This window comes from Protomyctophum parallelum (assembly GCF_964188405.1).
Source record: "Protomyctophum parallelum genome assembly, chromosome: 23".
NCBI lineage: Eukaryota > Metazoa > Chordata > Actinopteri > Myctophiformes > Myctophidae > Protomyctophum > Protomyctophum parallelum.
The window spans coordinates 26,598,649-26,626,455 of record NC_139715.1 but is presented as its reverse complement, the minus strand read 5'-3'; the positions used below and the strand labels follow the sequence as shown (position 1 = coordinate 26,626,455).

At 44.9% G+C, this 27,807-nt stretch overlaps 1 protein-coding gene across 1 annotated transcript; it reads left to right on the top strand.

Moving 5' to 3' along the window:
- Positions 1-26,514, top strand: LOC310853975 (general transcription factor 3C polypeptide 3-like). Its single transcript, XM_083758450.1, is given in 22 exon segments — positions 1-139; positions 3,616-3,785; positions 4,786-4,879; positions 6,576-6,800; positions 6,848-6,884; positions 6,886-6,964; positions 7,878-8,001; positions 8,358-8,549; positions 9,013-9,178; positions 9,566-9,713; positions 11,355-11,568; positions 12,200-12,300; positions 13,885-14,056; positions 14,903-15,105; positions 15,803-15,904; positions 16,455-16,587; positions 17,632-17,857; positions 18,140-18,194; positions 19,950-20,085; positions 21,717-21,841; positions 23,139-23,291; positions 26,286-26,514. Coding segments are annotated over 21 exon segments (2,901 nt in total). The 5' UTR covers positions 1-139; positions 3,616-3,692; the 3' UTR covers positions 26,409-26,514.
- The last annotated feature ends 1,293 nt before the right edge of the window (positions 26,515-27,807 follow it).

Here is a 27,807-nt window from a genome sequence, read left to right as displayed (position 1 = left end):
CGTGGTTCCGTTGTAGTCCTTTCAGTTCAAAGTGGCTCCGACTACAGCTTGTTGTCAAAGGGGTTTATTTACAAATAATCAGCAGTCTGATATAGATTATTATGCATCATTATCATCCGTTTCTACCGCCGGGTGTAAGGTAGGCTGTTCTGTTGCACTGCTGTGAGTCCTACTTTTATTCGTATGGTATGAATGATTGAAAATGTTATTAAGTTTTGCAGAATGTACATTTGGATAAAACCAGAAGATGCACTATAGACTTGTTAACATCAGGTTCCCCCCCACCCCCTTTTCCCTTTACTTACTTATATGTTTTTCCCTTTTTACTTTCTTTATATGATGATTTCCTGTTTTTTTGTGTTACAGAAGTGTATATCTGTACGTCTCTAAATGTTCTGATGAATTGATAATGGTGGACCATGTTTAGCCCTGGTCCAGTGCTTACAGCGAGTAACTCACTGTCTGTAGACCTATAGCCCCGCTCGGAACCCTAAGTACAGTTTGTTTACACTAGGGTTCCGAGCGGGGCTATAGGCTAGACCTAGCCCTCCAAGCAGAACCCAAATGCTACTGAAGTTTCTGACATTTGTTCGACCCAGTGCATTGGGTCCTGTTCCTCGTCGTCCATGCCACCTGATTAAAACATTTACTGGCTCATGTTTACATGTTAAAACGCCTCCCCGCGGCATGTGACGCCATTATTTTCCTTGAGTTATTCTGAATTCGGTAACTTTAAGTAGCTATACATCCCGGTGCGAATATCTCCTGTGGCGCGGAAGCCGTTAAGTATTTTTAATATATGTTTGCCCGATTTGGAAGCTTGGATTCTTCTTGTTTATTGACACCTCATTGTACCGCCTATCTGGCTAGCTAGTGGCGCTATAGCTATGACACAGCAGATCAGAGGCAGGGACGTAGCCTCACAAGCCAACCGCACACCGGGAGGCGGTACAATAAACGGTAAACAAACAAGAAGAAATAAAGCGACCAAATCGGTCAAACAAAGATTAAAAATACTTAACGGCTTCCGCGCCACAGGAGATATTCGCACCGGGATGTATAGCTACTTAAAGTTACCGAATTCAGAATAACTCAAGGAAAATAATGGCGTCACATGCCGCGGGTCCTATTTTAGAGAGAATCTCCACATCCGCATTTAGGAATTTCCATACGAAAATACACTAGCGAGCAGGGACCCAACGTAAAACTAAACAAAATATCAAAAAAGTTTTACGTAGGGTCCCGAAAGGGGCTAGGCTAGACCATGTTGTAAACAAGTGTAATGCTTTATCATGGTGTAACAGTTATTGTATTGACTTGTGCTTTCGTTTGAAATATACCCATTGTTACATTCATTGATTGATTCTGATTAATTGAAAATAGAGGACCCGTAAACAAGTCTATAGCCCCATTTGTGCCCTCTCCCTACGCAAATTCTGTAGCTCAGCTACAGAATGAGCGTAGTGCTGAGGGAACATACTGGGGCTAACAAGTCTAGTGCTTTATGGTTTTGTTCACAAAGTAGCAGTTTTTGTATTGACTTGTGCTTTCATTTGAAATGCATTGATTCATTGATTTGTATTTCACAGTATGCAGAATGGGTACATTTAGCCCCCAATATGCACAGTATTCTGCATACTGTGCATATTTCACAGTATGCAGAATGGGTACATTTAGCCCCCAATATGCACAGTATTCTGCATACTGTGCATATTTCACAGTATGCAGAATGGGTACATTTAGCCCCCAATATGCACAGTATTCTGCATACTGTGCATATTTCACAGTATGCAGAATGGGTACATTTAGCCCCCAATATGCACAGTATTCTGCATACTGTGCATATTTCACAGTATGCAGAATGGGTACATTTAGCCCCCAATATGCACAGTATTCTGCATACTGTGCATATTTCACAGTATGCAGAATGGGTACATTTAGCCCCCAATATGCACAGTATTCTGCATACTGTGCATATTTCACAGTATGCAGAATGGGTACATTTAGCCCCCAATATGCACAGTATTCTGCATACTGTGCATATTTCACAGTATGCAGAATGGGTACATTTAGCCCCCAATATGCACAGTATTCTGCATACTGTGCATATTTCACAGTATGCAGAATGGGTACATTTAGCCCCCAATATGCACAGTATTCTGCATACTGTGCATATTTCACAGTATGCAGAATGGGTACATTTAGCCCCCAATATGCACAGTATTCTGCATACTGTGCATATTTCACAGTATGCAGAATGGGTACATTTAGCCCCCAATATGCACAGTATTCTGCATACTGTGCATATTTCACAGTATGCAGAATGGGTACATTTAGCCCCCAATATGCACAGTATTCTGCATACTGTGCATATTTCACAGTATGCAGAATGGGTACATTTAGCCCCCAATATGCACAGTATTCTGCATACTGTGCATATTTCACAGTATGCAGAATGGGTACATTTAGCCCCCAATATGCACAGTATTCTGCATACTGTGCATATTTCACAGTATGCAGAATGGGTACATTTAGCCCCCAATATGCACAGTATTCTGCATACTGTGCATATTTCACAGTATGCAGAATGGGTACATTTAGCCCCCAATATACACAGTATTCTGCATACTGTGCATATTTCACAGTATGCAGAATGGGTACATTTCAAACGAAAGCACAAGTCAATACATACTGTGGACGACTGTCAATTTGATCATTGATTGATTGAAACATGTATTTCACATGATGTAGAATGGGTACATTTAGTCAACAAAATAAGTTGTACAGGATCTCCTCTCTGGTCAACAAAAACACCTTGAAGGCCGTTAAAACAAGGCTCTAGACTTCCCTAAAAAACCTGGTCAGGCTACTACTTGGCCTCACTCCCCGAACTCACCTCACCCCTGCCCATTTTGACAGGCTGGAATGGCTTAGGGTTGATGACAGATCGTGCAGCGTCTTGCAATGGGTCTGGTCTACAAGATTGGCTACACCACCATGATACCCATGTACCTGTCTAGATACTTCCTTAATGTCAACGGAGTCCTCACCCACAACACCAGAGGGAGTTCAACTATTAACCCATTCTGACCGGGCACCCATTTTGGTGTTGGCATCATGTCGTGCTTTAGCTATTAAAAAATAGCAGATCTACAAGCTCATAGCGCGCCACCGAGTGGCGCGATACGAGCTTGTAGGTCTGCTATTTTTTGAAAAATCGAAGAACGACTGACATTTTTAGAATCTGATCTCAGGTCAGAATGGGTTCATCAGACCAGTGTGTGTCCAGTCGGAAACCTCGCATGAATCTGATCTCAGGTCAGAATGGGTTAAACCACACGCAGCCCAGATTCGGCGCAAACAAGGGTTTGTGGCTCCATGTGTAACCCATACCAACAGCCATTAAGACATGCGGGTCCCTTGACTCCTTCAAAAGCGCTCTCAAAGAGCACCTACGGACGGCTGCAATTCAAAACTGGCCCCCGTAAATGAAGTCTGAGTCTGAGTTCATGTTTTTTTCCCCCCTTTGTGTATATATCTGTACGTCTCTAAATGTTCTGATGCATTGAAAATGGTGGACCCTGTTGTAAATGGTGTCGTCATTTGTCAGAACAGAAGTGAACATCAGCTTTCATGAGGAATAATTAAGGAGAAGAAGAGAGCCGGGTGGGATCATCATCATCATCACCATCATGTCAGGGTTCAGCGCTGAACTCATCGACTACCTGGAGGGCAGAATCACCTTCGAGGAGTTCGACAAGAGGAGAGAACAACGAGAAACTGAGGTACAGTTTATTTAATTTCACCTTTATTTAACCAGTAAAAACCACATGAGGGGAGAATCACCTTCGAGGAGAAAGAGAGACTAAAGACCCCAGGTCATTTGTAAAAAACACGGATGACGTCTGTTTGTTTTTTTTTGTGCGAATCAACGTCCTATGATAATGGTAATCCTGTGCGAATCGACATCTCATTAATTTGGGGTATATTTCTTTTTTTTTAACTCATTCAGGCCTGACGTAAAAAAAAAAAAAAAAGTTTTCTAAATCATGACAATTTTCTGAAAGATTTGAGGCACATTTTAATGATTTTTCAAAAGTAGCAGACCTACAAGTTCGTAGAGCGCCGATCTGCTATTTTTCAATAGCTAAATTATAACAAAATGTATGTAACCACGCTCAAAATGGGTTATAAGCAGAGAGAGACAGCACGCCCCTGGTAGAAAGTGCGTTGCACACCTAATTCTGTCATGCAAACTAACTCTGTAATGTTGAGTCTGATTTAATTCCCTGTGCCAGTTATCATCTGCCAATAATCCAATTATACTTTAAATATAGCCTCCATTCAATTCACTTTTCACTTTTCACTCTCGTATCTCTCTCTCTCTCCCCCTCAGTGCTTGCCGTAGCACTTGCCCTAGCCTGGAAATATGCAAAGGCTCAATTTATGTAATTCAGATAGCATTTTATGTAGACGCTCTATTGTAGACGCTGAATTGTAGAGGTAAATATTGTTTCATAATAACAAGTAAGACGCGCAAACGCGTGAAGCGAACGCAGCTCGTGTGTGTGTGGTTGTGTGTGTGTGTGCTACAGCTGCGCCCTGTGTGTGTGTGTGTGTGTGTGTGTGTGTGTGCGTGCGTGCGTGCGTGCCACAGCTGCGCCCTCTGGTGGCGGGCCGGTGGTGTAATAGCGTGACACACACACACACAGACACTCAGCCCCTGCTGTCATAGTAAGTGGCTCACTGCGTTCGCAATAAGCCTATTTCTCTCTCCGGTGGCAGGAATCAAAGAGGCAGTCTTCAGCTAATGGCGAAGGGGAGGAGGCCGACGACGATGCTCAACCCACAACCTCTGGACAAAGCCTCGGGAATACAGGTAAACCAACCAGTCCCTCTGGGTTTGGAAAACAGGGAGGCGCGCATGGCCAGACTGTTCCAAATGCTTCCGTCATACAGTCTGGAGCAACGGAAGCTCTGATCACGAGCAAAGAATAAAGCGGAAGTGGAGCCTCGTAAAAAATAAGCTCTAAAGATTACTCAGGAGGTGTACTTCCAGACTCTACAGTAGGCCTATATAGCATTCGGAGAATGTGGAATAGTTGTCTGGCTACACCTGGGAGCACCATGTGAGCAACATGGCGGCGCCCTTACGGTCTTTGCGTCCCGTCCTCTTTAGACAGTCCTTGCCCGCAACCCGACTACGGATGAGAGGCTGAAAATGGATGGGCTTAAAGGCCCTGGGACGTTTCCAGAACCTTTTTTTCTGCAATAAATAGAAGTATGAATCGGGGGGGGGGGGGGGGGGGGGGGTTGCATGTGTGGGAGGGTATGTCATATAGAATGTGTGTAAATAACGCGCATATTAATGAAGTCTGACGTAATCGCTGTCAATTTATTGTGATCTTTATTAATCCATTCTGGGCGGGAACCCGTTTTGGCGTTAGCATTACGTTATGCTTTAGCTATTGAAAAATAGCAGATCTACAAGCTCGTAGCGCGCCACCAAGTGTCGCGCTACGAGCTTGTAGGTCTGCTATTTTTTTTAAATAGAAGAACGACTGACATAGAAACATAGCTCTCAGGATGTAGCAGACATTTTTTGAATCTGATCTCAGGTCAGAATGGGTTAATTTATTTCCATTTTTTGTGAAATGAGCCAAGGGTATAGGGCCCCCATGTCCCCTTTTCCAGCGTCCTGGACGCCCTGTCATGTCAAATGGACTTTGTTTTCTTTCTTTTTGTGATTATGTCTTTACCAAACTGCACCAATGCTCCATGTACTGTATATTAATTAATATTAATTCACACATTAATCATGTCACCAAGATTGCCTTTTTTCACCTTAGAAATATTGCACGAATCAGAGCCTATTTGTCCTTGGACGATGCAAAAACGCTAATCCACGCCTTTGTTTTTTCTCGGCTTGATTACTGCAATGCACTTTTTTCAGGACTGCCTAAGAAAACAACTGACAGATTACAACTTGTCCAAAATGCAGCAGCCAGAGTTTTAACTAGAACTAAGATGAGAGAACATATTACTCCAGTTTTGGCATCACTGCACTGGCTTCCGGTTGTTTTTAGGATTGATTTTAAAATTATTTTACTTGTCTATAAAGCTCTCAATGGTCTCGCACCTTCCTACCTACATGACTGCCTGCCTAATTATGTCCCAAACCACCCCCTAAGGTCTTCCACTGCCGGCTTGCTCGCTTTGCCCAAAAAAATGGCAACTAAAAAATACGGGGAAGCAGCTTTTTGCTTCTACGGGCCGTCGGCTTGGAACAAGCTCCCACTGTACCTTCGTCAGGCAGCCTCTGTAGACATTTTTAAAGCTCTGCTCAGCTCAAGACCCACTTCTACAACATTGCCTTTAATTGATCTTTTATTTTTTTGTCCTCACTGTAACTGCTTGTTTTTTAATGTCGTTGCCTTGCTTTTCTTTTATTCTCCATTGTTCTGTAAAGCACTTTGAGCTGCATTTCATGTCATGAAAGGTGCTATACAAATAAAGTTTTATTATTATTATTATTATTATATACGTACCCTGTAACTGAACTAATCTTTCTCTAGGTAATGTGGAGGAGGGAGTCAGCCCGGTGGTCCAGCAGGCCTTCGCCTCCATGCTGGAAGACGGCATACAACAGCAGCCATCTTCTTCTTCAGACGAGGAGGAGGAGGAGGAGGAGGAGGACGCCGCCGCCGATGACAACGTGTCTGACTCCATGAGCTACGTGGACGATGAGAAAGACGAGGACTACAAGGAGAAGGAAGTGGTGTGCAGGGCGAAGAGGCAGGGTGGGAGGAGCAGCAGCAGCAGGAGGAGGAAGAAGAAGGAGGAGGAGGAGGAGGAGGAGGATCTGGAGGAGATGTTGGAGGAGCGGGGAGCTGAGAAGCCGAGCGTAGGGGACGTGTTCGCTCTGGAGATGGAGCTGAACCGTGAGAACAGGAAGATGATGAAGGTGAGTGAGGAGAGGTGGAGGGTAATTACCGTATGCAGCATGCTCTTGCTTTTCACGATGTGTGTTGTCTGTATACTGTAGTCGCAATCATCGCATAGTTTCTGAGGGTCATGATTCGAATTGATATTAAAGGTAGGGTAAAGTGATATCTTTACAATTCCACTAGTTTAATCTGTATCCTGACTCGGTTCTCTCTCCTGATTGGCTAACATTTGTATCCCAGTTTCAGTTTCTGAAAATGCATTTTATGTTTAAATAAAAGGATCCCTGGCTAATACGACAAATATGTCTTAAAACATTATAATTACCCTCTATTACAAAAAAGAAAGAGTACTATCACAATATAGAGCTTTTTAACACTTATTTTAACCAAAGAAAATCACTTCTTTGGTTAAAATAAATCACTTCTGGATTTGTGTTGTGTTGTACAGTCATTGCAATACAACTCAGTACCTTTTAACAGCGGGCGACAGCCTGCGTATTTTCCGGAAGTGCGTTATTTGTGCTATGGCATTGGTTCCCAATATTTTTTATCCCATTATTTTTTATACTGAAGTACCACCTCAGAAAAGATTTGGCTCTCCAAGTACCACCGTGATAACTGATGTTAAAATACATACGACTCCTCTGTGTACTACCAGTGGTACTATAGTACCAGTGGTTGGAAACCTCTTTATGGGACCTGGCGGCGACTACTGGTGATAGCAGGCGGAAAAGTGGGTGGAGGAACGTCGCCCAAAAACATAAAAATATGGTGTCATTTGGATGACGATCGTCCGGCGATAAGCCAATGACATTCACGTGTTGCTTTGTTTAGCTCGGGGAACGTGGGAACGCCCACTAGGAGATGTTTATCGGCCAGAGGCGCCGCCGTTCGCCACGCTGTTAAAACGTAGGGTTTGTTTGTGTCCAGGAGCGTCGTCACCGCAGCAAGCTGCCCCGCGCGCTGCGAGGCCTGATGGGTGAAGCCAACATCCGCTACGCCCGCGGAGAGAAAGACGACGCCATCCTGATGTGCATGGAGATCATCAGACAGGGTGAGGAAACCGTGTACAAGTTTACAACACGTCACAGCACAACGTGTTAAGCTTGTATTTTGCGTCATTAGTTCTTTCAGTCTTCAAGAAAGCTCTAATGATCTCAGATATTTCACAACCGCAATCGTTAATCTGTAAGCTGCAATTTCTTCAACTGGTTAGCCGTATATGGCTACAGTACCAACACTTCATTTGACATATTGTGTTAAATGTGTAGGACACACACCGCTAGTGCGTGGGGGCTCCTTTCACGCCTTTTCACAAATGACATATCAGGACTTGGCCCACAACATGTTTTCAGTCGTTGGATCTTCTTTAGCTTTAATCCACACCTTCCTCCCTTCCTCCTCACGCAGCTCCCCTGGCCTACGAGCCCTTCTCCACGCTGGCCATGATCTATGAGGACAACGAGGACGTGGACAAGGCGCTGCAGTTCGGGCTGATCGCCGCTCACCTCAACCCCTCGGACTGCGAGGAGTGGGTCAAGCTGGCCGAGATGTCCCTGGAGCAGGGCAACATGAGGCAGGCTGTGGTCTGCTACGGCAAGGGTGGGTCACATTTACACCTGTTCCACCTAGTCTCCATGAATCCTAGGGTGGGTCACATTTACACCTGTTCCAACTAGTCTCCATGAATCCTAGGGTGGGTCACATTTACACCTGTTCCAACTAGTCTCGGAACCCCTTTTGGTGTTAGCATTATGTTATGCTTTAGCTTTTGAAAAATAGCAGATCTACAAGCTCATAGCGCGCCACCGAGTGGCGCGCTACGAGCTTGTAGGTCTGCTATTTTTTTTAAATCGAAGAACGACTAACATATAAACATAGCTTTTTCAGAAAACTGTCAGGATGTAGAAGACATTTTTAGAATCTGATCTCAGGTCAGAATGGGTTAAGTACATTTTGAATCCAATACTTTTGTACTTTTAACTCAAGTACATATATTCTGGGAGGTAGAAAATGTGAGTACTTTTTCCACTACTCATTTCAATCTGTCCTCCCAACCCGACAGCCATCAAGTACGACCCCAGCAACGTGCGCTTCCTGTGGGAGCGCTCCAACCTCTACATGCAGCTCGGGGAGCACAAACAGTGCATGGACGGTTACCGACGCATCCTGTCCCTGCTGCCCATGGAGAGCGGACATGACTTCATCCAGCTGTCCAAAGACATGGCCAAGTGAGTAAAGAGCTCATCCCGTTGGAGCTGTGGTTCCCAAAGTGGGGTCCTTGAGGGAGTTCCAGGGGGTCCCCCAGCTAAATGATAGTTAGGAACCAAATGGACTCTTATGGGTCTTTATCTCTGAGAGTGTACAAATGGAACCAAATGGACCATAACGGGTCCATTTGGTTCCATTTGTACACTCTCAGAGTTAAATTAACTTTGATTTTACAACATACATTGCGATACATGAGAGATAGAAATGCCATTAAATAGGGGACCGTATAGCCTAATTCAGGTCAAACCGGGGGCCCTTGAAATGAAAGTGTGTGTGTGTGTGTGTGTGTGTGTGTGTGTGTGTGTGTGTGTGTGTGTGTGTGTGTGTGTGTGTGCGTGAGTGTGCAGGAGTTACTATGAGAGCAACGACCTTCCCTCTGCTCTGGGGGTGATGGAGGAAGCCCTGGCCAGACACCCTGACCTCATCACCCATGAGCTCACCAACATGGCCGCCGAGCTGTTCATCGCCAACCACCAGCACAGCAAGGCCATGCAGGTAACTAACGCCGCCTTTCACCAACCACCAGCACAGCAAGGCCCTGCGGGGAACAAACTCCCACCTCTGGGTGTCAGTCTGGGTGCGTTCAGAATAGAGAGACCTGCAAGCCTGCAAGCCCCACATAACGTAAGCGTTCTTATTATTGTCCGTCTACTCTGGGTTTTATAATGCAGCGTGAGTCCGCGATAGCCGATACAAGCTCACAACGCGTTGCGCTGATTGACAGTGCACGTGCAGCAGTTACTGTATGAAACTATAATTAAGTAGGCTACTTTTTAGTGTGATGTGTCATGTGTGTTATTGACTTCTTAGTTCTTGTTCCTTAATGTGGGTTTATCAGAGCGCCAGACAGCTGTGAGTGAGTAGCTGCTGCTGCGTCCGTGCACCAATAGAGCGACCGCGGCGGCGGCACGCATGCATGAAATATGTCGGGCTTCGGGCCGGGCTCAGGCCGTTTCTGAACTTTGCCAACGGGCTTAGGGCCGGCCCGGGCCTTAACTCCACGGGCCCGGGCCAGGGCCTATATTTTAGGCCCGTGCAGGGCTCTTCAAAAGTGCGTTCAGTAAAATTGAAGGGTCTGAAAGCGTTGTGTGTGTGTTAGGGCATTCATCAAAAAATCGATTTATCGATTTATCGATAAACGAGTCACGAGTCGACTCGCAGCAGCGCGAGTCGAAAGTTGAGCTTTTTTTTTTTTTTTCTCCCCTTTTTTCATTGCATTCAGAACGCGCCCTTAATTAAAAACCAAATGCAGCTGTGTAGGCTATGTGGCTCTCAGCGCGCGGTGTCCCACTATTGAGACTGGCTGAAGTCTGTTTGAACTGCGCTGTGTCAGAGAAGTAACAGATAGAAGCACGCAAACGTTACCCCCAAACGATATCCCCCTCACCTCCGTGCTGGAAATATAACGTCTGGGTTCCCGAGGCTACATGCATGCTGACGCAATGACTGTCTGTTTCTGGCTAAGCTTTACGCGCAGCGCACATGAACCTCTCCGTCTCCGGTCAGTGCGGGTTGTTGTTTATTTGCATGGCTCAGAAAATGAGTAACAAATGAGAACGTTATCGAGTTGTGGAGGAGGAGGAGGAGGAGGAGGAGAATAATAATGTCATATCTCTCATTGTGTTCTCGGTGCTGCTGCTGCGCTGTGTGCCAATACCACTACTTTACCTGGATAACATCATCTTTTCATTTTGACATGATTCACATGAAATAATAATCCTGTACCGGAACCGCGTGTAGCGTTTGGTTTCATTAATGCGATCGTCACAAAATAGCCTACAGCTGCTGCTGCTAAAGATACAAAGATTGGACATTTTTAAACGACGCAAAACTTAGAATTCCCCTCTTGCGTACCAGTGCCACGTGTCCCGCGGACCGGCACCGGTGTTTGGGAACCTCTGATATAGATGATACATGCACTGTGACTGTGTCATATTGGAGAGGCCACTGAATGCGCAGTGCTATGTTTGACATGCTCCGTATTTGAGCGCGCGGCAGCTCCACCCGCCCCTGTTAAATCCCCCCCCCCCCGCCGCCAGAAACGATAAATCGACTTATCGATAAATTACTGTCCGACAAGTCGACTGGGAAAAATCTCAAGTCGTTAATGCCCTAGTGTGTGTGCGTGTGTCATAGATTCTGGTCCAGTTCTGTGGGATAGTCTTGGTGAGAGACGATGTACGCACGACAGACCCTCCGTCGGTTCAGATGGAGCAGATGAGTATGAAGGAGGAGGAGAAGGAGAAGGAGAAGGAGGAGGAGAAGAAGGGGGAGGGGCAGGAGGAGGAGAAGAAGGATAATGAGGCCACAGAGTCGACCACAGAAGAAGTGGTAAAAGAAGAGCTCCTTGGTGAGTTGGTCCTGTTAAATAATATCTACTGTAGATACTGTACATCAGTGGTTCCCAACCCTTCAAGTCAAGGACCCCAATTGACACTTACCGTCAATTGACACTTGCCCGCAGACCCCCATAAGACAATATTGTTACGGCTCTAGCAGTGATTCTCAACCTGTATCATTTCAAGGACCCCCAGTTTGACATGCATTAGTCTACGGACCTCCATTTAATGTCATTTATATCTCTGGGACGCCAATGTATATTGTAAAGTAATCCATATGTTGGTCTATACGGTCTCTTCCTTTTTCTTTTAGTTTTTGTTACCTTGTACTGTTAAGTAACTTGGAAAATAACCTTACAAACCACAGGGAAAAAGTATTGTGATAATATTGTGTACCGTGATGCTGTTTGAAAACAATATGGTGATAATATATTTTCCCATATCGACCTCCTTTGGGTCGTGCTTGCATTAATTGTTTTCTTACATTCAAAATAAACATTAACTGGACACATTGTTGTTGGTATGACAATAAAAAATTGGTATCGAAATGTTTTGTTTTTTAAACCACTGGCATGCTATCGCATAATATAACTGCTATCGCAAAATGATGGATAAATAATGAAATGTATTCAATATGTCCAGGAGAAATAAAGGAGGTGGAGATAGAAGACACCGTGCCGGTGGACATCAGAGCCAAACTGATGGTCTGTCTGATCCACCAGCAGATCTACAAACCCCTGGAGGTAAGTCTGTCTCATACACCAGCAGAATCAGAATCACTTTATTTGTTATTGGCTACGTTTACATGGACAGTTAAATCCCCTTTTCATTCAGCATAAAAGTTAAATCCTATTAAAAGTTGTCATGTAAACACCTACAAAAACTTAAATCGGAATGAAAATGGCCAATCTGATTTAAACTTAGATCTGATGTAACTGACCGGTTTATTCCATTTTTAAATCCTATTGAAACAATTGTGGACTCATGTAAACACTCATTCGGATTTAAGTTCATTCTGGTCTTTCTGTGCATGCTTGTTTCCATGTAATTGGTATGGCTATATTATGCTCTTGTTTTGCGATTAATTATAAGAAACTAGACATCTCTGAGAGCAACCTCTCATAGGCTACAGGATACATCAAATATAAAGTAATATGGCATGTGTTTTATTATTATTATTATTTTGTTTTACCTGAAATGTAGTGGAGTAGAAGTAAAAGTATTGGAAATTGGAAATACTAAAGTAAAGTAGAAATACCTAAAAAAATTACTTTAGTAGAGTACTAAAGTAAATGTACTTATTTACTTTCCACCACTGGACGTAAACATATCCGCCCCGCCCCCTATCCAATCAGAAGCCTTCCCAGCCCCAAACCTGATGTGGAATGAAATAATGGGATTTAAAAGTATTGTCCATGTAAACACTCATTCCGAATGACCATTCCCCATGTAAACACGCAGCACAAAACGTACTTCTGAATTAATTAATTCTGAAGTTTTCATTCTGAATGAAAAAGCCCCTCATGTAACCGCAGCCATTGTCTCCACCAGCCGAATAGGCATAGCTATGGCATCTCTCAACTCCCCATTGCAATCAGACCTGCAGATCTTAGCCCGTAGGACTTGCCGTAGGACTTTCCCTAGCCTCGACGACCTTACACCTTACAGGCGTATGCAAAGGCTCAACTTATGTCATTTAGATGGCATTCTATGTAGACATACAGTAGCACTCTATAGTGTATACACATAGTTTCATTATAGAGATATTCCACTGTTCGATGGATGTTAGGTTCTTAGCTTACGTATGATTCTTGATGATTTTTTTTAATGTATTGGTGATGGTATGTGTTGTTCTTGCTTACCGTACGTCACTCTGGATTAACCCATTGTGGGTGGGAACCCCTTTTTGTAACCTTTCAAGACAGTCAGGAACCGTGTGTGTGTGTGCGTGTCTCTGTGTCTGTAATAATGTTTTTGTGAAACACATTTTTTGTAATTTTTGAATAAATATTTGAAGGTTTTCAGAAAACTTTGGCCATAGTCCGTAAACCCATTTTGGGCGGGAACCCCTTTTGGTGTTAGCATTATGCTGTGCTTTAGCTATTGAAAAATAGCAGATCTACAAGCTCATAGCGCGCCACCGAGTGGCGTGCTACGAGCTTGTAGGGTCTGCTATTTTTGAAAAATCAAAGAACGACTCCCATGGAAACATGGCTTTTTCAGAAAACTGTCGGGATCTAGAAGACACTTTCTGAATCTGATCTCGGGTCAGAATGGGTTAAGAAGAGTGTCTGCTAAATGCCTACATTGTAATGTAAACTGTCCAGGCGCTGCTGACGGAGATGATGGAGCAGAGTCCAGAGGAGGTGGGAGACCTGTATCTGGACGTGGCTGAAGCCTATCTGGATCAGGGCCAGTACACGTCGGGCCTGCCGCTGCTGTCTGCCCTGGTGACGTCTGAGAAATACAACCTGGCTGTGGTGTGGCTGAGGCACGCTGGTACGACACACACGCACACGCACACACACATACATACATTACATACATTAAAGTTCTCGGTCGCTACGACTGATCTCAGTCATTCGGATTGATTCCATAGAAGCCAGCGTGTCTTCTGTGAAAGCAATGGCATGCTGCGCGCCGAAGATGGCAGATCTACTAGCTCACAACTGCGACGTGTCACCCGACGGGCCCATGTAAAGACGAATCGACAAAAGGAAAAAAAAACAAAGCTGATTCGGGCCATAGCCACTTGCCCGAATGGGATGACCTTATCACATCTGTGAAGACGGCTACTATTGCTTAAAGATGGAGTGCCACAATTTTTGTATTTTTCCAGTTTTTCATGTGTCTATGAGGTGACAGTACTTCATTAGACACCCTGGAGTTGTTTTTATGTGCAATGGTGTATTCATTTTGTATTTAGGGTTTCTTCTTGGAGGCTGAACCCTTGACAGTCAAACGGGCCAATGAAGTAAACAGTAATATTATAGTGACACCACACTATCAGCCCCTCCCCTAACCCCTCCCCCTTTATCATACAACTACAGCTGTGGGTGCGGCTTCAGTTCAGGTGGATCACCACCCATCACCACCCACCAGGCAAACCAGGCATACTTAATGAACTGGTGGGCGTGTCCACATAAAAGCATGATTTTAACAAATACTGTACACTTTTTGGAAAAAGTTCTTCCCCCTTATATTGTAATAATACCTGATGATCATGTTTTAGGGTGGAAAAAAATGGTGGCACTCCATCTTTAACTTATTTTGGGTCATGCCCCTTTTTTTTTAGCTTAGATGGACTGGCCTGTCATATATTGACCCTCTCCCTCTCCCCCCCAGAGTGTCTGAAGGCGTTGGGTCATATTGACAATGCAGCAGAGAGCTACAACAGGGTGGTCCTGATGGCCCCCCAGCACCTGGAGGCCCGCCTGTGCCTGTCCACGCTGCATCAGCAGCTGGGTCGTCCAGAGATGGCGCTGAAGGCTCTGGAACCGATGTACGACCCGGACACGCTGGCACAGGACTCGTCCGCTACTCAGCAGGTCACCTTCCTGACATCATTTTTAACCCATTCTGACCTGAGATCAGATTCATACGAGGTTTCCGCCGGACACACACTGGTCTGACGAACCCATTCTGACCTGAGATCAGATTCTAAAAATGTCAGTCGCTCTTCGATTTTTCAAAAATAGCAGACCTACAAGCTCGTATCGCGCCACTCGGTGGCGCGATATGAGCTTGTAGATCTGCTATTTTTCAATAGCTAAAGCATAACATGATGCCAACACCAAAATGGGTGCCCGGTCAGAATGGGTTAACACAATGCCAATGTCAACATTTCTCGAATATATATATATATATATAGCGCTTAAACCCGCCTGTTGTTGATTTCTATGAGTCCAGAATTAATATTATATTTACCGTATTTTAGCTTGACACCCGTGTGAAGTGATGGGCATTTTACCAACCCTTATCATCTTACATCATCGCCGTATCAACGTAACGTCAAATGCCGATTTGCTCAGTGACGGACAAAACAAACATTAAACTAATGTTTAAACCTATATATACGAGGGACTAGCGCCCCTCAAATTACAAGAGGGTTGCGCACACCCAGTTCCGTTCAAAAGAAACGGCTAACACTAAAACGTTTTCTTTTGTGTGTTTAAGTGTTAAAGCACTTTGTGACTGTCTGCGAAAGGTGCTCTACAAATAAACGTTACTTACTTTCCACTGCAGGAGCTGAAGCTGCTTCTCCAACGCTCCACTCTGCTGCAGACCCAGGGCAAAGTCCAGGAGAACATAGACACCATGCTCACCATGCTGGCCATGCTGCTGAAGGTGATTAGCCCATTCTGACCTGAGATCAGATTCTAACGCACAGAAGAATGGTGGTTCTTTAATGCATTTTGACCTGAGATCAGATTCTAAAAATGTCTTAAATCCTGACAGTTTAAAAAAATAGCAGACCTACAAGCTCGTAGCGCGCAACTCGGTGGCGCGCTATGAGCTTGTAGATCTGCTATTTTTCAATAGCTAAAGGTAAAGCATAACATAATGCTAACACCAAAACAAAAAAAATAAGATTACATAGACATTTATACTGCCATAATGCAACATATCGTCATTCCTGTGTTAAATAATGCTTCAATGAAATTGACCCCCAGTTGTTATGTTTGCTGCTTAAAACCAATCCAATTTCATCCAACAACGCCTTATGTGTGTGTTGATTTCAGTGCTTTGGGGGGACAGTATTTGAAGTCATTTAAATGTTAAAATCTCAATTTAGCTTACATTTAGGTGGGTCTTTCTATGAAAGAATGATTGTCAAGCGTGATGCAGAAACCACTTAATCGCTAGAGGTGTGTGTGTGTGTGTGTGTGTGTAACAGGTAGCGATGCAGCGTGCCCGGGTGTGTGCGCGTTTGGTGAGTGAATTTGGCCAACGTCACATGAAGCTGGTAAAGCTCAAAAGCACGCTGTCAGATATCGAGGACCCGGAGGCTGCTTACCAGGACATCATGGGTATGTGTGTACAATTATGGTGCGTGATTGGGTGGGGTGGTGGTGGTGGGGGGGGGGGGTGCATACGTTGGTTAGACATACTAACAGGCCGACAGGCATTAGTTCGACAACACCGTCGCTCCCAGTAAGAGTTGCAACTAATCCGTGGCAGGTTAAAACTAATCCGTGGCAGGTTAACACTAACCCATGGCTCCCGGCATGTGTGGCGGGTTAAAAAGAACCCGTGGCAGGTTGAAACTAACCCGTGGCTGTCCGATATGCGTGGGCAGGCTAAAAGTGCTATATAAATGCACCATTTTCCATTTACCTATGGCCAGCGTCCTCTCCAGGGAGGACTGGTGTGTGAATATATGCGGTTATATTTATTCATTAGGTAATGTGAGTTATATATGCACGTTATGCTGATCTATAGAGCGCCGAAGTCCTGACGTAACTCGCTCATCCCTTCCATTCCCCTGGTTCTAAAGTCCTGACGTAACTCGCTCATCCCTTCCATTCCCCTGGTTCTAAAGTCCTGACGTAACTCGCTCATCCCTTCCATTCCCCTGGTTCTAAAGTCCTGACGTAACTCGCTCATCCCTTCCATTCCCCTGGTTCCGCGGAAGTAATTTCTCTATGGAGAATAGCATGGGGTGATCTTAATATCGTCTACTGTAAGCGTTGTGGTCCAAAAATAAACATGCTGTCTCTGCACTATTGTCAGGGAGGTGTCTCTGTATCGTTTGCAACAGTCAGTCACTCATATATGATACAGTCTGCTTCTAGCGAAAATGTAACTGTAACTTCAGTAGCAGTAACGTTAGCATTTTCTCTCAGTCAGTTGATTCTTCATATCCATATGAGTGAAGCGGCCCTGGATGACATGTTTATTTCTCAAACACAGTTCTTATATGAGTCGATCTAAAAATCCCCCTATGGGGATTATAATGCAAATAAAAAGTACATGAACCCGTGGATGTGCGCCCTCTACCGATATCGACGTCAGACGTTCGGTGCTCTATTTATTCATTAGATAAATGTGTGAATACATGCCGACTCATTCAGGTAAGGCCAGCGTCCTCTCCAGGGAGGACTGGTGGCAGTTGGTGTGTCGCTGCGTGTGCGTCCTGTGCGACGTGGAGCGCTACAAGGAGGCGGAGCTGCTGGTGGACTCGTCCATGGAGTTCGTGGTCTTCTACGAGAACAAGGCCAAGAGGAAGGAGCTGGAGTTCTTCGGCCTGTCGGCCGCCTTCCTCGACAAGAACTACCGCCGCGCCTACGACTACATCAGGTACCCATTCTGACCTGAGATCAGATTCATACGAGGTTTCCACTGGACACACACTGGTCTGATTGACCCATTCTGACCTGAGATCAGATTCTAAAAATGTCAGTCGTTCTTCGATTTTTCAAAGAATAGCAGACCTACAAGCTCGTAGCGCGCCACTTGGTGGCGCGCTACAAGCTTGTAGATCTGCTATTTTTCAATAGCTAAAGCATAACATGATGCTAACACCAAAATGGGTTCCCGTTCAGAATGGGTTAAATCTCTTCTTGTCTCTCTCTTCAATAGGTTGATGCTAATGGACAATGTCGAACACCCTCAGCTCTGGAACATTTTCAACCAGGTGAGCAAGCATCGCTTATGCAAGGGATATTGTATAAAAATAATGAAAAATAATGACCCGACAGGATGTTTAAACATCCCGGGGGCATTATCTTTCAACAACTATCGGCGAGTCATGCATTATCCCGCTTATTGCACAGCTACTTTATTCATAAATTAATTCATTTATTGACAACAAAACGAGGCATTTCTTCTCTCACGGTAATGATTTGGAAAGAATTCCATAAGTGTCGCGCTGGCTGTCTGCCCAGCTGCTGCACCGTCCCCAGTGTTGATCAAATTGAATCAATATTCGGTTACTGCATCGTCATATTTCTCGCTTCAAATGTTTTCAAAAATATACTTAGAGAGCAACGTTTAGTTGCAAATTACATAGTGTGTTTGTTTACATGGCTGTCATGTTGGATACAGCATAAAATACAAGCAGCGCAGCCAGGTGCTCTGAGGCCTCGATTAGACAGCGGTCTGTTATGGAGCGGAGCGGTCTGTTATCCAGAAATAGCACACTTGGTGGATGAGCGTGTGGCGATTTAGTGTCACGCCGGTCCCCTGAAGTGCCCTGAATCCATTTTCCAGTGTGTGTTGGTTGGTTGGTTGATTGAAAAATGAATTAACAGATTGTAGAATGGGTACATTTCAAAAGAAAGTACAGGTCAATACAAATTGAGCTACGAGGATAAAACCAGAAAAAATACTTGTTTTACATCATGGTCCTCAATTCACCAAGACATTTAAAGACGTACCAATATACTCATCTATGCAAAAATTTAACTATTTTAATAAGATACTATTTTTGGGTATCTTGGTGGTGTAGCGAATCTTGTAGACCAGACCCATTGCAAGTTGCTGTACTCGACTGCCGTCAACCCTAAAGCCAAATTCCAACACCCCAAATCTCGTCCACTTGCTCACTCACACCTGGTCACTCCAGCTGCAGTGTTACGGTGAAATTGGTGACCTATGAAATATGCGACAATCATGTGGTATTGTCGCATATTTCATAGGTCAACTACATTGTAGAAGACCAGGGCTTCTCAACGTGTTTGGCTGTGGGACTCCCGGAAATGCTTTGGCCATGACCTCCGCCCTGCCCCCCTTCCCCACCCCCAATACAAACTGACTAACCTTAATAATAGAGAAAATATATCCTGAATGAATACTGAAACCAGATCTAATCATTAAGGAAAGTTTATGCCCCCCCCCCCCCCCCCCCACACACACACACACACATTTCTGTGTGTTTTTATATCAAACGTCCATAAAAAATATTTTATATTACTTCCTGAAAACGGAAACGTGCTGCGTGATGACGTGTAGAGATACACATTGATAAAAATGAAAAATGAAGCTCACCCGTTTAATTCCCCATATCGGCGCATCCGTGCAGCACAGCTGCTCCTGATTACAGAAATCCTCCGTTTTTATTCCCATTCAAGATAACATCCAGACAGTGTATTACTCGGTTTCAACTTAATCATCACGCTAAAATATGTATCTGAATATGTATTGGTACAGCTGGCCAACTATCTGATTTGTAAACAAACACACACCACGCTGCTGCGTAAAGCATAGATACCGTCCCTAGCTACCGTCCCATCGCCTGAAGGGATGCGACGCTCTGATTGGTTTTAGAAACTCAAACTTCAGACCGGTGTTTCATGTTGAAACCGTCTGAAACTTCAAAATAAAATGATCACCATTTCCGTTTCTCTACACCTTTAAGCCTCTTGTTGTTGCTGCTGTTGTTGTCCTGCAGGTGACCATGAACTCTCAGGACCAGCGGCATCACCGCTTCTGCCTGCGTCTGATGTTGAAGAACCCTGAGAACCTGGCCCTGTGTGTCCTGTGTGGTCACAATGCCCTGGTGTCTGGCAGCTTCAAACACGCTCTGGGTACACACTGCACGCCGGGCACACACGCACGCACGCACACTCTTAACCCATTCTGAACGGGAACCCATTTTGGTGTTGGCATCATGTCGTGCTTTAGCTATTTAAAAATAGCAGATCTACAAGCTCATATCGCGCCACCGAGTGGCGCGATACGAGCTTGTAGGTCTGCTATTTTTGAAAAATCGAAGAACGACTGACATAGAAACATAGCTTTATCAGAAAACTGTCAGGATGTAGAAGACGTTTATAGAATCTGATCTCGGGTCAGAATGGGTTAACGGTACCACTTTATTATTTGCCTGTGAGCCAGTCTGAGTCCTATACCTCCGCTGATACCGCAAAGGTCCCAAAACAGTTTTCAATGTTTACAGCCCACTGCTGCACGATGAATCGAAACAAGATTGAGATCTAGATTTGGACTAACCTCTGCGTCACCAGGCTTTCCACCGCGGAGGAAAGCCTGGTCTGTGCTACACAATTGCTGTGTGATCCGGTCCGGAGCGGATGATGTCGTTATGTTGTAGTCATTGTTTTGTAGTCATCAGACCGGGAACCCTTAATCTGGAACTTCCTTTCCCTTAAACCGGGAGAATATCAATAAAAGCTTGAGGGTTTCCGGCCTGATGACTACAAAACAATGGCTACAACATGACGTAACGATATCATCTGCTCCCGGGCCGGATCTTAAACGGAAAAGGAATGCTGCCCAGGCTAGATTCAGACACTTATGCAATCTCATTTTGTGAAGAATCGTTAACTAGTTGGCTGGCCAATTCATTTTAGTTACTCTTGTTTGTTTTTTTCGCGGTGAAATATTCGTATGATAATCATGATCTCAATTCCTGTGGAGGAAAATCAAGATGATCGCATTTGAGCCAGAATTGTGCAGCACTATTACAGCCTGTCCCCGAAGAGAAGACATGTGTAAATATCCTTAGAGAGAGAGAGAGAGAGAGAGCTGTTTCAACTCACCTCCCCTCCTTTTGTTGTCATAATAGCGTTCTATTGCTATATACAGTATATTCCTATGTTAATGTTCTGATTATGAAATATATTATTTGATGTGCAAATGGTGACCATAATATGCTGATATTTAGCAAGGCCTTTGCGCTCGTGTTTCCATTCATGCTCGGCGTGCCACCGCGCATGTGAGCTTGCTATTTTCAGCAAGTGTAAAATCAGCCGTTACGACAGCGTCAGGCCCGCCAAAACACATTTTGGTTGGCTAAATCAACTTTAACCCATTCTGACCTGAGATCAGATTCACACAAGGTTTCCACTGGACACACACTGGTCCTGATGAACCCATTCTGACCTAAGATCAGATTCTAAAAATGTCAGTCGCTCTTCGATTTTTCAAAAATAGCAGACCTACAAGCTCGTATCGCGCCACTCGGTGGCGCGATACGAGTTTGTAGATCTGCTATTTTTAAATAGCTAAAGCATAACATGATGCCGACACCAAAATGGGTGCCTGGTCAGAATGGGTTAAGTTTAGTGGACTTAAATCTTAGGATTTTTTTTTAGTCAACCAAAACTAGATGAACACTAAAACATTCCAAGGTGGCTATTCAAAAGACTAAAATCTAAATGTGCTTGTCAAAATCAACACGGTCTGTCTCCCCCTACAGGTCAGTACATGCAGGCGTTCCGCACAGACTCCCAGAATCCTCTCCACAGCCTGTATGTGGGCATCACCTTCTTCCACATGGCCTCGCAGAAGTTTGTAGCCAAACGACACCCACTGCTAGTGCAGGTGTGTGTGTGTGTGTGTGTGTGTGTGTGTGTGTGTGTGTGTGTGTGTGTGTGTGTGTGTGTGTGTGTGTGTGTGTGTGTGTGTGTGTGTGTGTGTGTGTGTGCGCGTGCTAATATATAACCCATTCTGACCTGAGATCAGATTCATACGAGGTTTCCACTGGACACACACACTGGTCTGATTAACCCATTCTGACCCGAGATCAGATTCTAAAAATGTCAGTCGTTTTAAAAAAAAGAATAGCAGACCTACAAGCTCGTAGCGCGCCACTCGGTGGCGCGCTATGAGGTGGCTATGTGTGTATGTATGTATGTATATATATATATGTATGTGTGTACGATTAAAGTTCTCAATCGCCACGACAGATTTCAGTCATTTGGATTCCATAGAAGCCCAGCGGATGACGCAGATTTTACTCTGAAAAGCCTCCAAAACCCGGGAGGTATAATGTTCCATTACTACCTCACGCTAAATCCTATAAATGCTCAGATATTTTCACAAAAGCAAAAGGTTAATGCTGGCGTCGGGCGTTTTGTTTTTATTAAAATACAAAATCGCCATCCTTTTTTCGTCAGTGCCTGTGTGGCCGGCATCAATCTGCAATGTCTTCAACTGGTTGGCTGTATGGCTACCAAAACACCATCATTTTGTGCTAATTGTTTATAAAACACATGCAGCGCTCCTTTTACACTGTTTCACCAATTGCATATCACAACTTCACGATTTTATTTTGCTTTAACCAATTACATCTCGCCGCAAGTGCCTGGAATCTGACGCAGTGCCAACAGAATGCACGAAAAAGGCTGCGAAGAAGACCCTGTGATTTGCCCCCATGGATCTGTACTGTAGTGGTAATCGGCCATTTTCCAGTCAGAGTTGGAACGCTAAATAAAACATTAATCCGACCTCCCAGTTAGCATGTTAGCATTTCTTTCTTTTCAAAATCTTTTTATTCTGGTTTTTGTAACAAGCCCAGGGGCAAGTATTAAACAGACATATAAAATATAAAAAAATAAAACTCAATCCCCTATCCCACCCTCCCCCCACCCACAATCCCAAGGATAGTCGGAAAAACAGTCTGGAGGAAAATAAAACAATTTCAATAAATATATCTATATATGCATATACACAAAATACATGCATATTAGCATTTCTGACGTCGTCCTTTACCTCAACCTGAGCCTGTAAAGCTGCTAAAGATCGCATAGTTTTTGGATTTTTTGGCAAGCTAAATATGGTAAAAATCTGATTAATTCTGGATTGTGTGTGTGCGCGTGCTCGTGTGTGCATTCCGCAGGGTTTCTCCTTCCTGTGGCGGTACGTGGAGCTGCGTGGAGAATGCCAGGAGAGCATGTACAACCTGGGGAGAGCCCTGCACCAGGTGGGCCTGGTTCACCTGGCTCTGCACTACTACCACAAGGCTCTGAGTCTGCCTGCACCCACACTGGAGGTACACACACACACACACACACACACACACACACACACACACACACACACACACACCTATACACTACTACTACCACAAAGCTCTGAGGCTGCCTGCACCCACACTGGAGGTACGCTCTCACACACACACACACACACACACACACACACACACACACACACACACCTATACACTACTACTACCACAAAGCTCTGAGGCTGCCTGCACCCACACTGGAGGTACGCACACACACACACACACACACACACACAGCCCTATACACTACTACTACCACAAAGCTCTGAGGCTGCCTGCACCCACACTGGACGCACACACATACACAGGGGTGAGCTGCTGGTAGGACTGTCCGGGCCGCCGCCCTGGCAGTTTGAAGATTGCACGCAAGCCTGCACAGCCATTCAGTTTTTGAGTGGTGCAACCACTCCCTTACAGATCTGTGTGTGTGTGTGTGGGTGGGTGTGTCTGAGCACGAAAACAGCATGGTTGTTTTTCACCTGTGCAACCTAACGCACGTGTACACAAACACACACGCACATATTAACTGTATATATGGTGATTTCGGGTGTGACAGTACAGTAGAGGGTACAGTAGAGGGACCCCCACACGGTAACTGTCATTTCTCAACAGTTTCGGACGTGGGGCGTGTTAATTAAGAGGGTAAACCGTTGCATGAGGCTGTGCAGCTTAATGTGGTCCGCACCACACTGCACGCCCTGTAGAGTCACTTGTAACACAATGAACACAGACACGACGGTAGATTGCAGTTAATAAGTTGTATATATTGAAATGTTCCCAGCACATAAGTTCACCACAGTTCAGTTCAGTAATCAGTTCCCATCGTAGATCAAGCCCGTGCACAAAGGCAAAACCCGACAGTATGTTTCCTGTACCCGCACGGTATCCGTAAGGGCCGATTCATACTCCTATTTTACCGCTGTTTCGGCGCTGTAGTGCCGAAATGATTTTGGCTCGTCAGAAATTTTCAGTAGCACCGAAGAGCCGACTTTAGGACGGTTCAATTTCAATTGACCAGTCAAGTCATCAGCACCACACCCATTCTCTACATTCTCCATTCACCTCCATTCATGACCTTAGAGAACACAAAAGGGAAACAATATAACACAGGCCACCAACATTTCCAACTCATCACAATTATTCCCAAATTAACTAAACACAATAATAACAATACTAATCATAAGGACAGCGGTCCGTAACAGATCCTCTCCACAATGTATATCCAAAACGATAACGCTCCGACTGCACAAGGAATTATAACTTAAAGGGTTACTGGCTAAACGAACGTAACCGCGAGTCGCAAACAAACACCTCCAGCCTCCGCCGCTGCCACAGCACTTCCTCCTGCAGCTATAGCCAGGTGCGTGGCGCCGGGACATAAAAAGAGCGTATCGGTCTGGAGTGAACTGGCGGCACCAATGGGCGTGCGTGGCGACGCACAGCTAATCGCCACGATACACATACATTTGATGTTTCATCGTGTGAGGTGAGGTCATCTCATCACAGTTGACCTGCTGTGGGTAGTAGGTACATCCTCTGACACAGGCTCCAGGTCATTTTGGCATTTCAACATCAAACTGATTCATGACAGATTCTTCAGAGTGTTCAACATCTTTGGGAGTGCTGGAGGCAGAAGACAAAATGAGCACTTTTGTACAGGAGTTTTGAGTGGTGCAACCACTCCTAGAACCAGCGATGTCCGTCCGTCCCTATGTCTGTCTGTATTAGGCATGCCGCGGTTTACCGAATTTCAGTAATACCGCGACAGGAACAGCCACGGTGTTGATACCGTGAGATTTCCGAGCATACGGTATTTTAATACAGCGTCTGTGGGCGGCGCATGCTGCGCATATGCAAAGCAACTCCACTCGCAGTCGCACACTAAGGCAAAACATTTCTTTTCACCACACAGCTGCAGTAGATTGAAAAGTTGCTTCCTACCTTTGAGTTAGTGTTGCTGAAAGACACCCAGATCCAATTGTATATTCCATATTTCCATATGTACTATAAGAGTGTCAACACGGAGGCACACAGTGACAGTTGTGAGCATGCGCAGATTGCACTACCTCTGCTACAGCGTACAGGGTACGCCATTAAAACGGCCATTAGGGGGAGCCATAGTACAGTGAAATACAGTGGGGAATATCTATTGATTCATTGATTGAATACTTTATTGGCAGAAATGTAATCAGTATAGGGTACAGTCAAACACATCACAAAGGGATCACTGAAAAAAGTCCTTGCTGTCTTGTTCCATTCGGTCCTGGCCCAGGACCGAATGGAAACAAGACACAAGGACTTTCAATCAATTGGGGGGGGGGGGGGGGGGGGGGTTTAAATATAAATACCGTGGAATACTGAGGTATAGATTATCAATACCGGCACCGTACCGTACTGTAAAATCTCATACCGTGGCATGCCTAGTCTGTATGTTTAGGTTAGCAACACGGGGCGCTGTTGCACCACTCACTTCAGACAGGTCTGATTTATTTGTTTGCAGACGGAAACAGTGGCACATCTATTTATTCAGTGGTGTGGGTTTGAGGGACTTGTTTAACCCTTTGGCCGGGACATTGGTTTCAAGGGCTGGGGGAAGTATTTTCTCATGTACCATTTGTGTTTGGTCCAAAATATTCCTTAAAAAAAAAAAAAAAAACATGTACACATCACAATTAATTGTATTTGTGGCACAGCAAATATGGCTATCTGGCTGACTAGGAAGAATGAGACAGAGGGAACTGGGAACTTAGACCCATTACAGGTGCTAGAAGGACTGGTGGCAGCGTGCCTTAGGGTTTTTAACACAAGTGATGTATTCTTTATCTTATTGTCTATAACTTTTTCACACGATGAATAGTACATAAGTTAACTGCGACTGTGTGTGTGTGTGTGTGTGTGTGTGTGTGTGTGTGTGTGTGTGTGTGTGTGTGTGTGTGTGTGTGTGTGTGTGTGTGTGTGTGTGTCTTTCTCCCTCTCCAGGGTATCTCTCGTGACCAAGTGGATCTGAGGGGTGAGATAGCCTTCAACCTGTCCCTCATCTACCGAGCCAGCGGCAACACGGAGATCGCCCGGCAACTCATCACAACACACTGCATCATATGAGCACAGACACGGATGCCAAATAATCACAACCCGCTGCATCATATAAGTCATATACATTCATATTTTACAGTACGTGAACACGATGTAAACCTGGGCTAGGGGTGGGCTGCAGCCCAGGGCCCCCCCCTTTTTTAATTATTATGAAAGTATTGCAATCCAAATTGAAGTGAGATTTGTATTTAGTTATTTTATATTTAATTTTATTGGGGTGATTTTGCCGCTCCCCAAAACATTTCCGGTCAAAACGAATGCCCATAAGCCGTGTGGCCCGCAAGGGCCCGAGGGGGCCTCAACAAGGGCCCGAGGGGGCCTCACAAGGGCCCGAGGGGGCCTCAACAAGGGCCAGAGGGGGCCTCAACAATGGCCCAACTTGGGCCTCGACTCCTATAAATCCGGCACTGATCTTCCGGTTGAGGTCTCTGTTGAATCAATGAAAGATGCTTTTATTGTGTGGTAGACAATTTATCATTTTTGAGTGGTGCAACCACTCCTACAACCAGCAATGTCCGTGTACACCTATGTACAGTATGTGTTCACCTATGTATGTGAGCACCAGTATGAGTACCAGTAGGGGCGCTGTTGTGCCATGCAGAAACAGAGAGAGAGAGAGACAGTGCTGACAGACTGACAGACTGTTGCCTGCTAATGAGAGAGGGAGAGAGAGAGAGAGGGGAGTTGCACCACTCGGTTCACACGGGTGTGATTTGTCTTTAGGAAAAAACTAACAAAAATAGATAAGATATTATGGCACTTGGTTTACGGCCGTGTGGTTTTTCACCATGTTCATGTCCTGTTGATTCAGTCCCCCCCCCCCCCCCCCCCACCCCCCTCTACCTTTCACTCTCATAGGGTTTCTCTTAAGCGTCAGCTTAGCATTGACCAGCTCCTGTTCTTGCGCGTTAGCTTTCCTATCCTGGGGAGGGGACCACATTTCAACTGGGTCTTTTTCCCGGGGGCTCTTCCAGCTGGTTCTGTGTGAGACTGAAGTCCTGTTGTCTCAACACTCTTATTATCCCATTCTGAACGGGAACCCATTTTGGTGTTAGCGTCATGTCGTGCTTTAGCTATTTAAAAATAGCAGATCTACAAGCTCATATCGCGCCACCGAGTGGCGCGATACGAGCTTGTAGGTCTGCTATTTTTGAAAAATCGAAGAGCGACTGACATTTTTAGAATCTGATCTCAGGTCAGAATGGGTTCATCAGGACCAGTGTGTGTCCGGCGGAAACCTCGTATGAATCTGATCTCAGGTCAGAATGTGTTATTATTGGTGGGAGGAGCGGTCCTGCAGCACAGTGACTCCTGTAATGGGATCACTGTTGAGGAACTTCAGTAGGAAGGCACGGAGTTGACACTTCATCAGAGGCTGTGTGTAGTGAAGATAAGCATCCGTTAACCC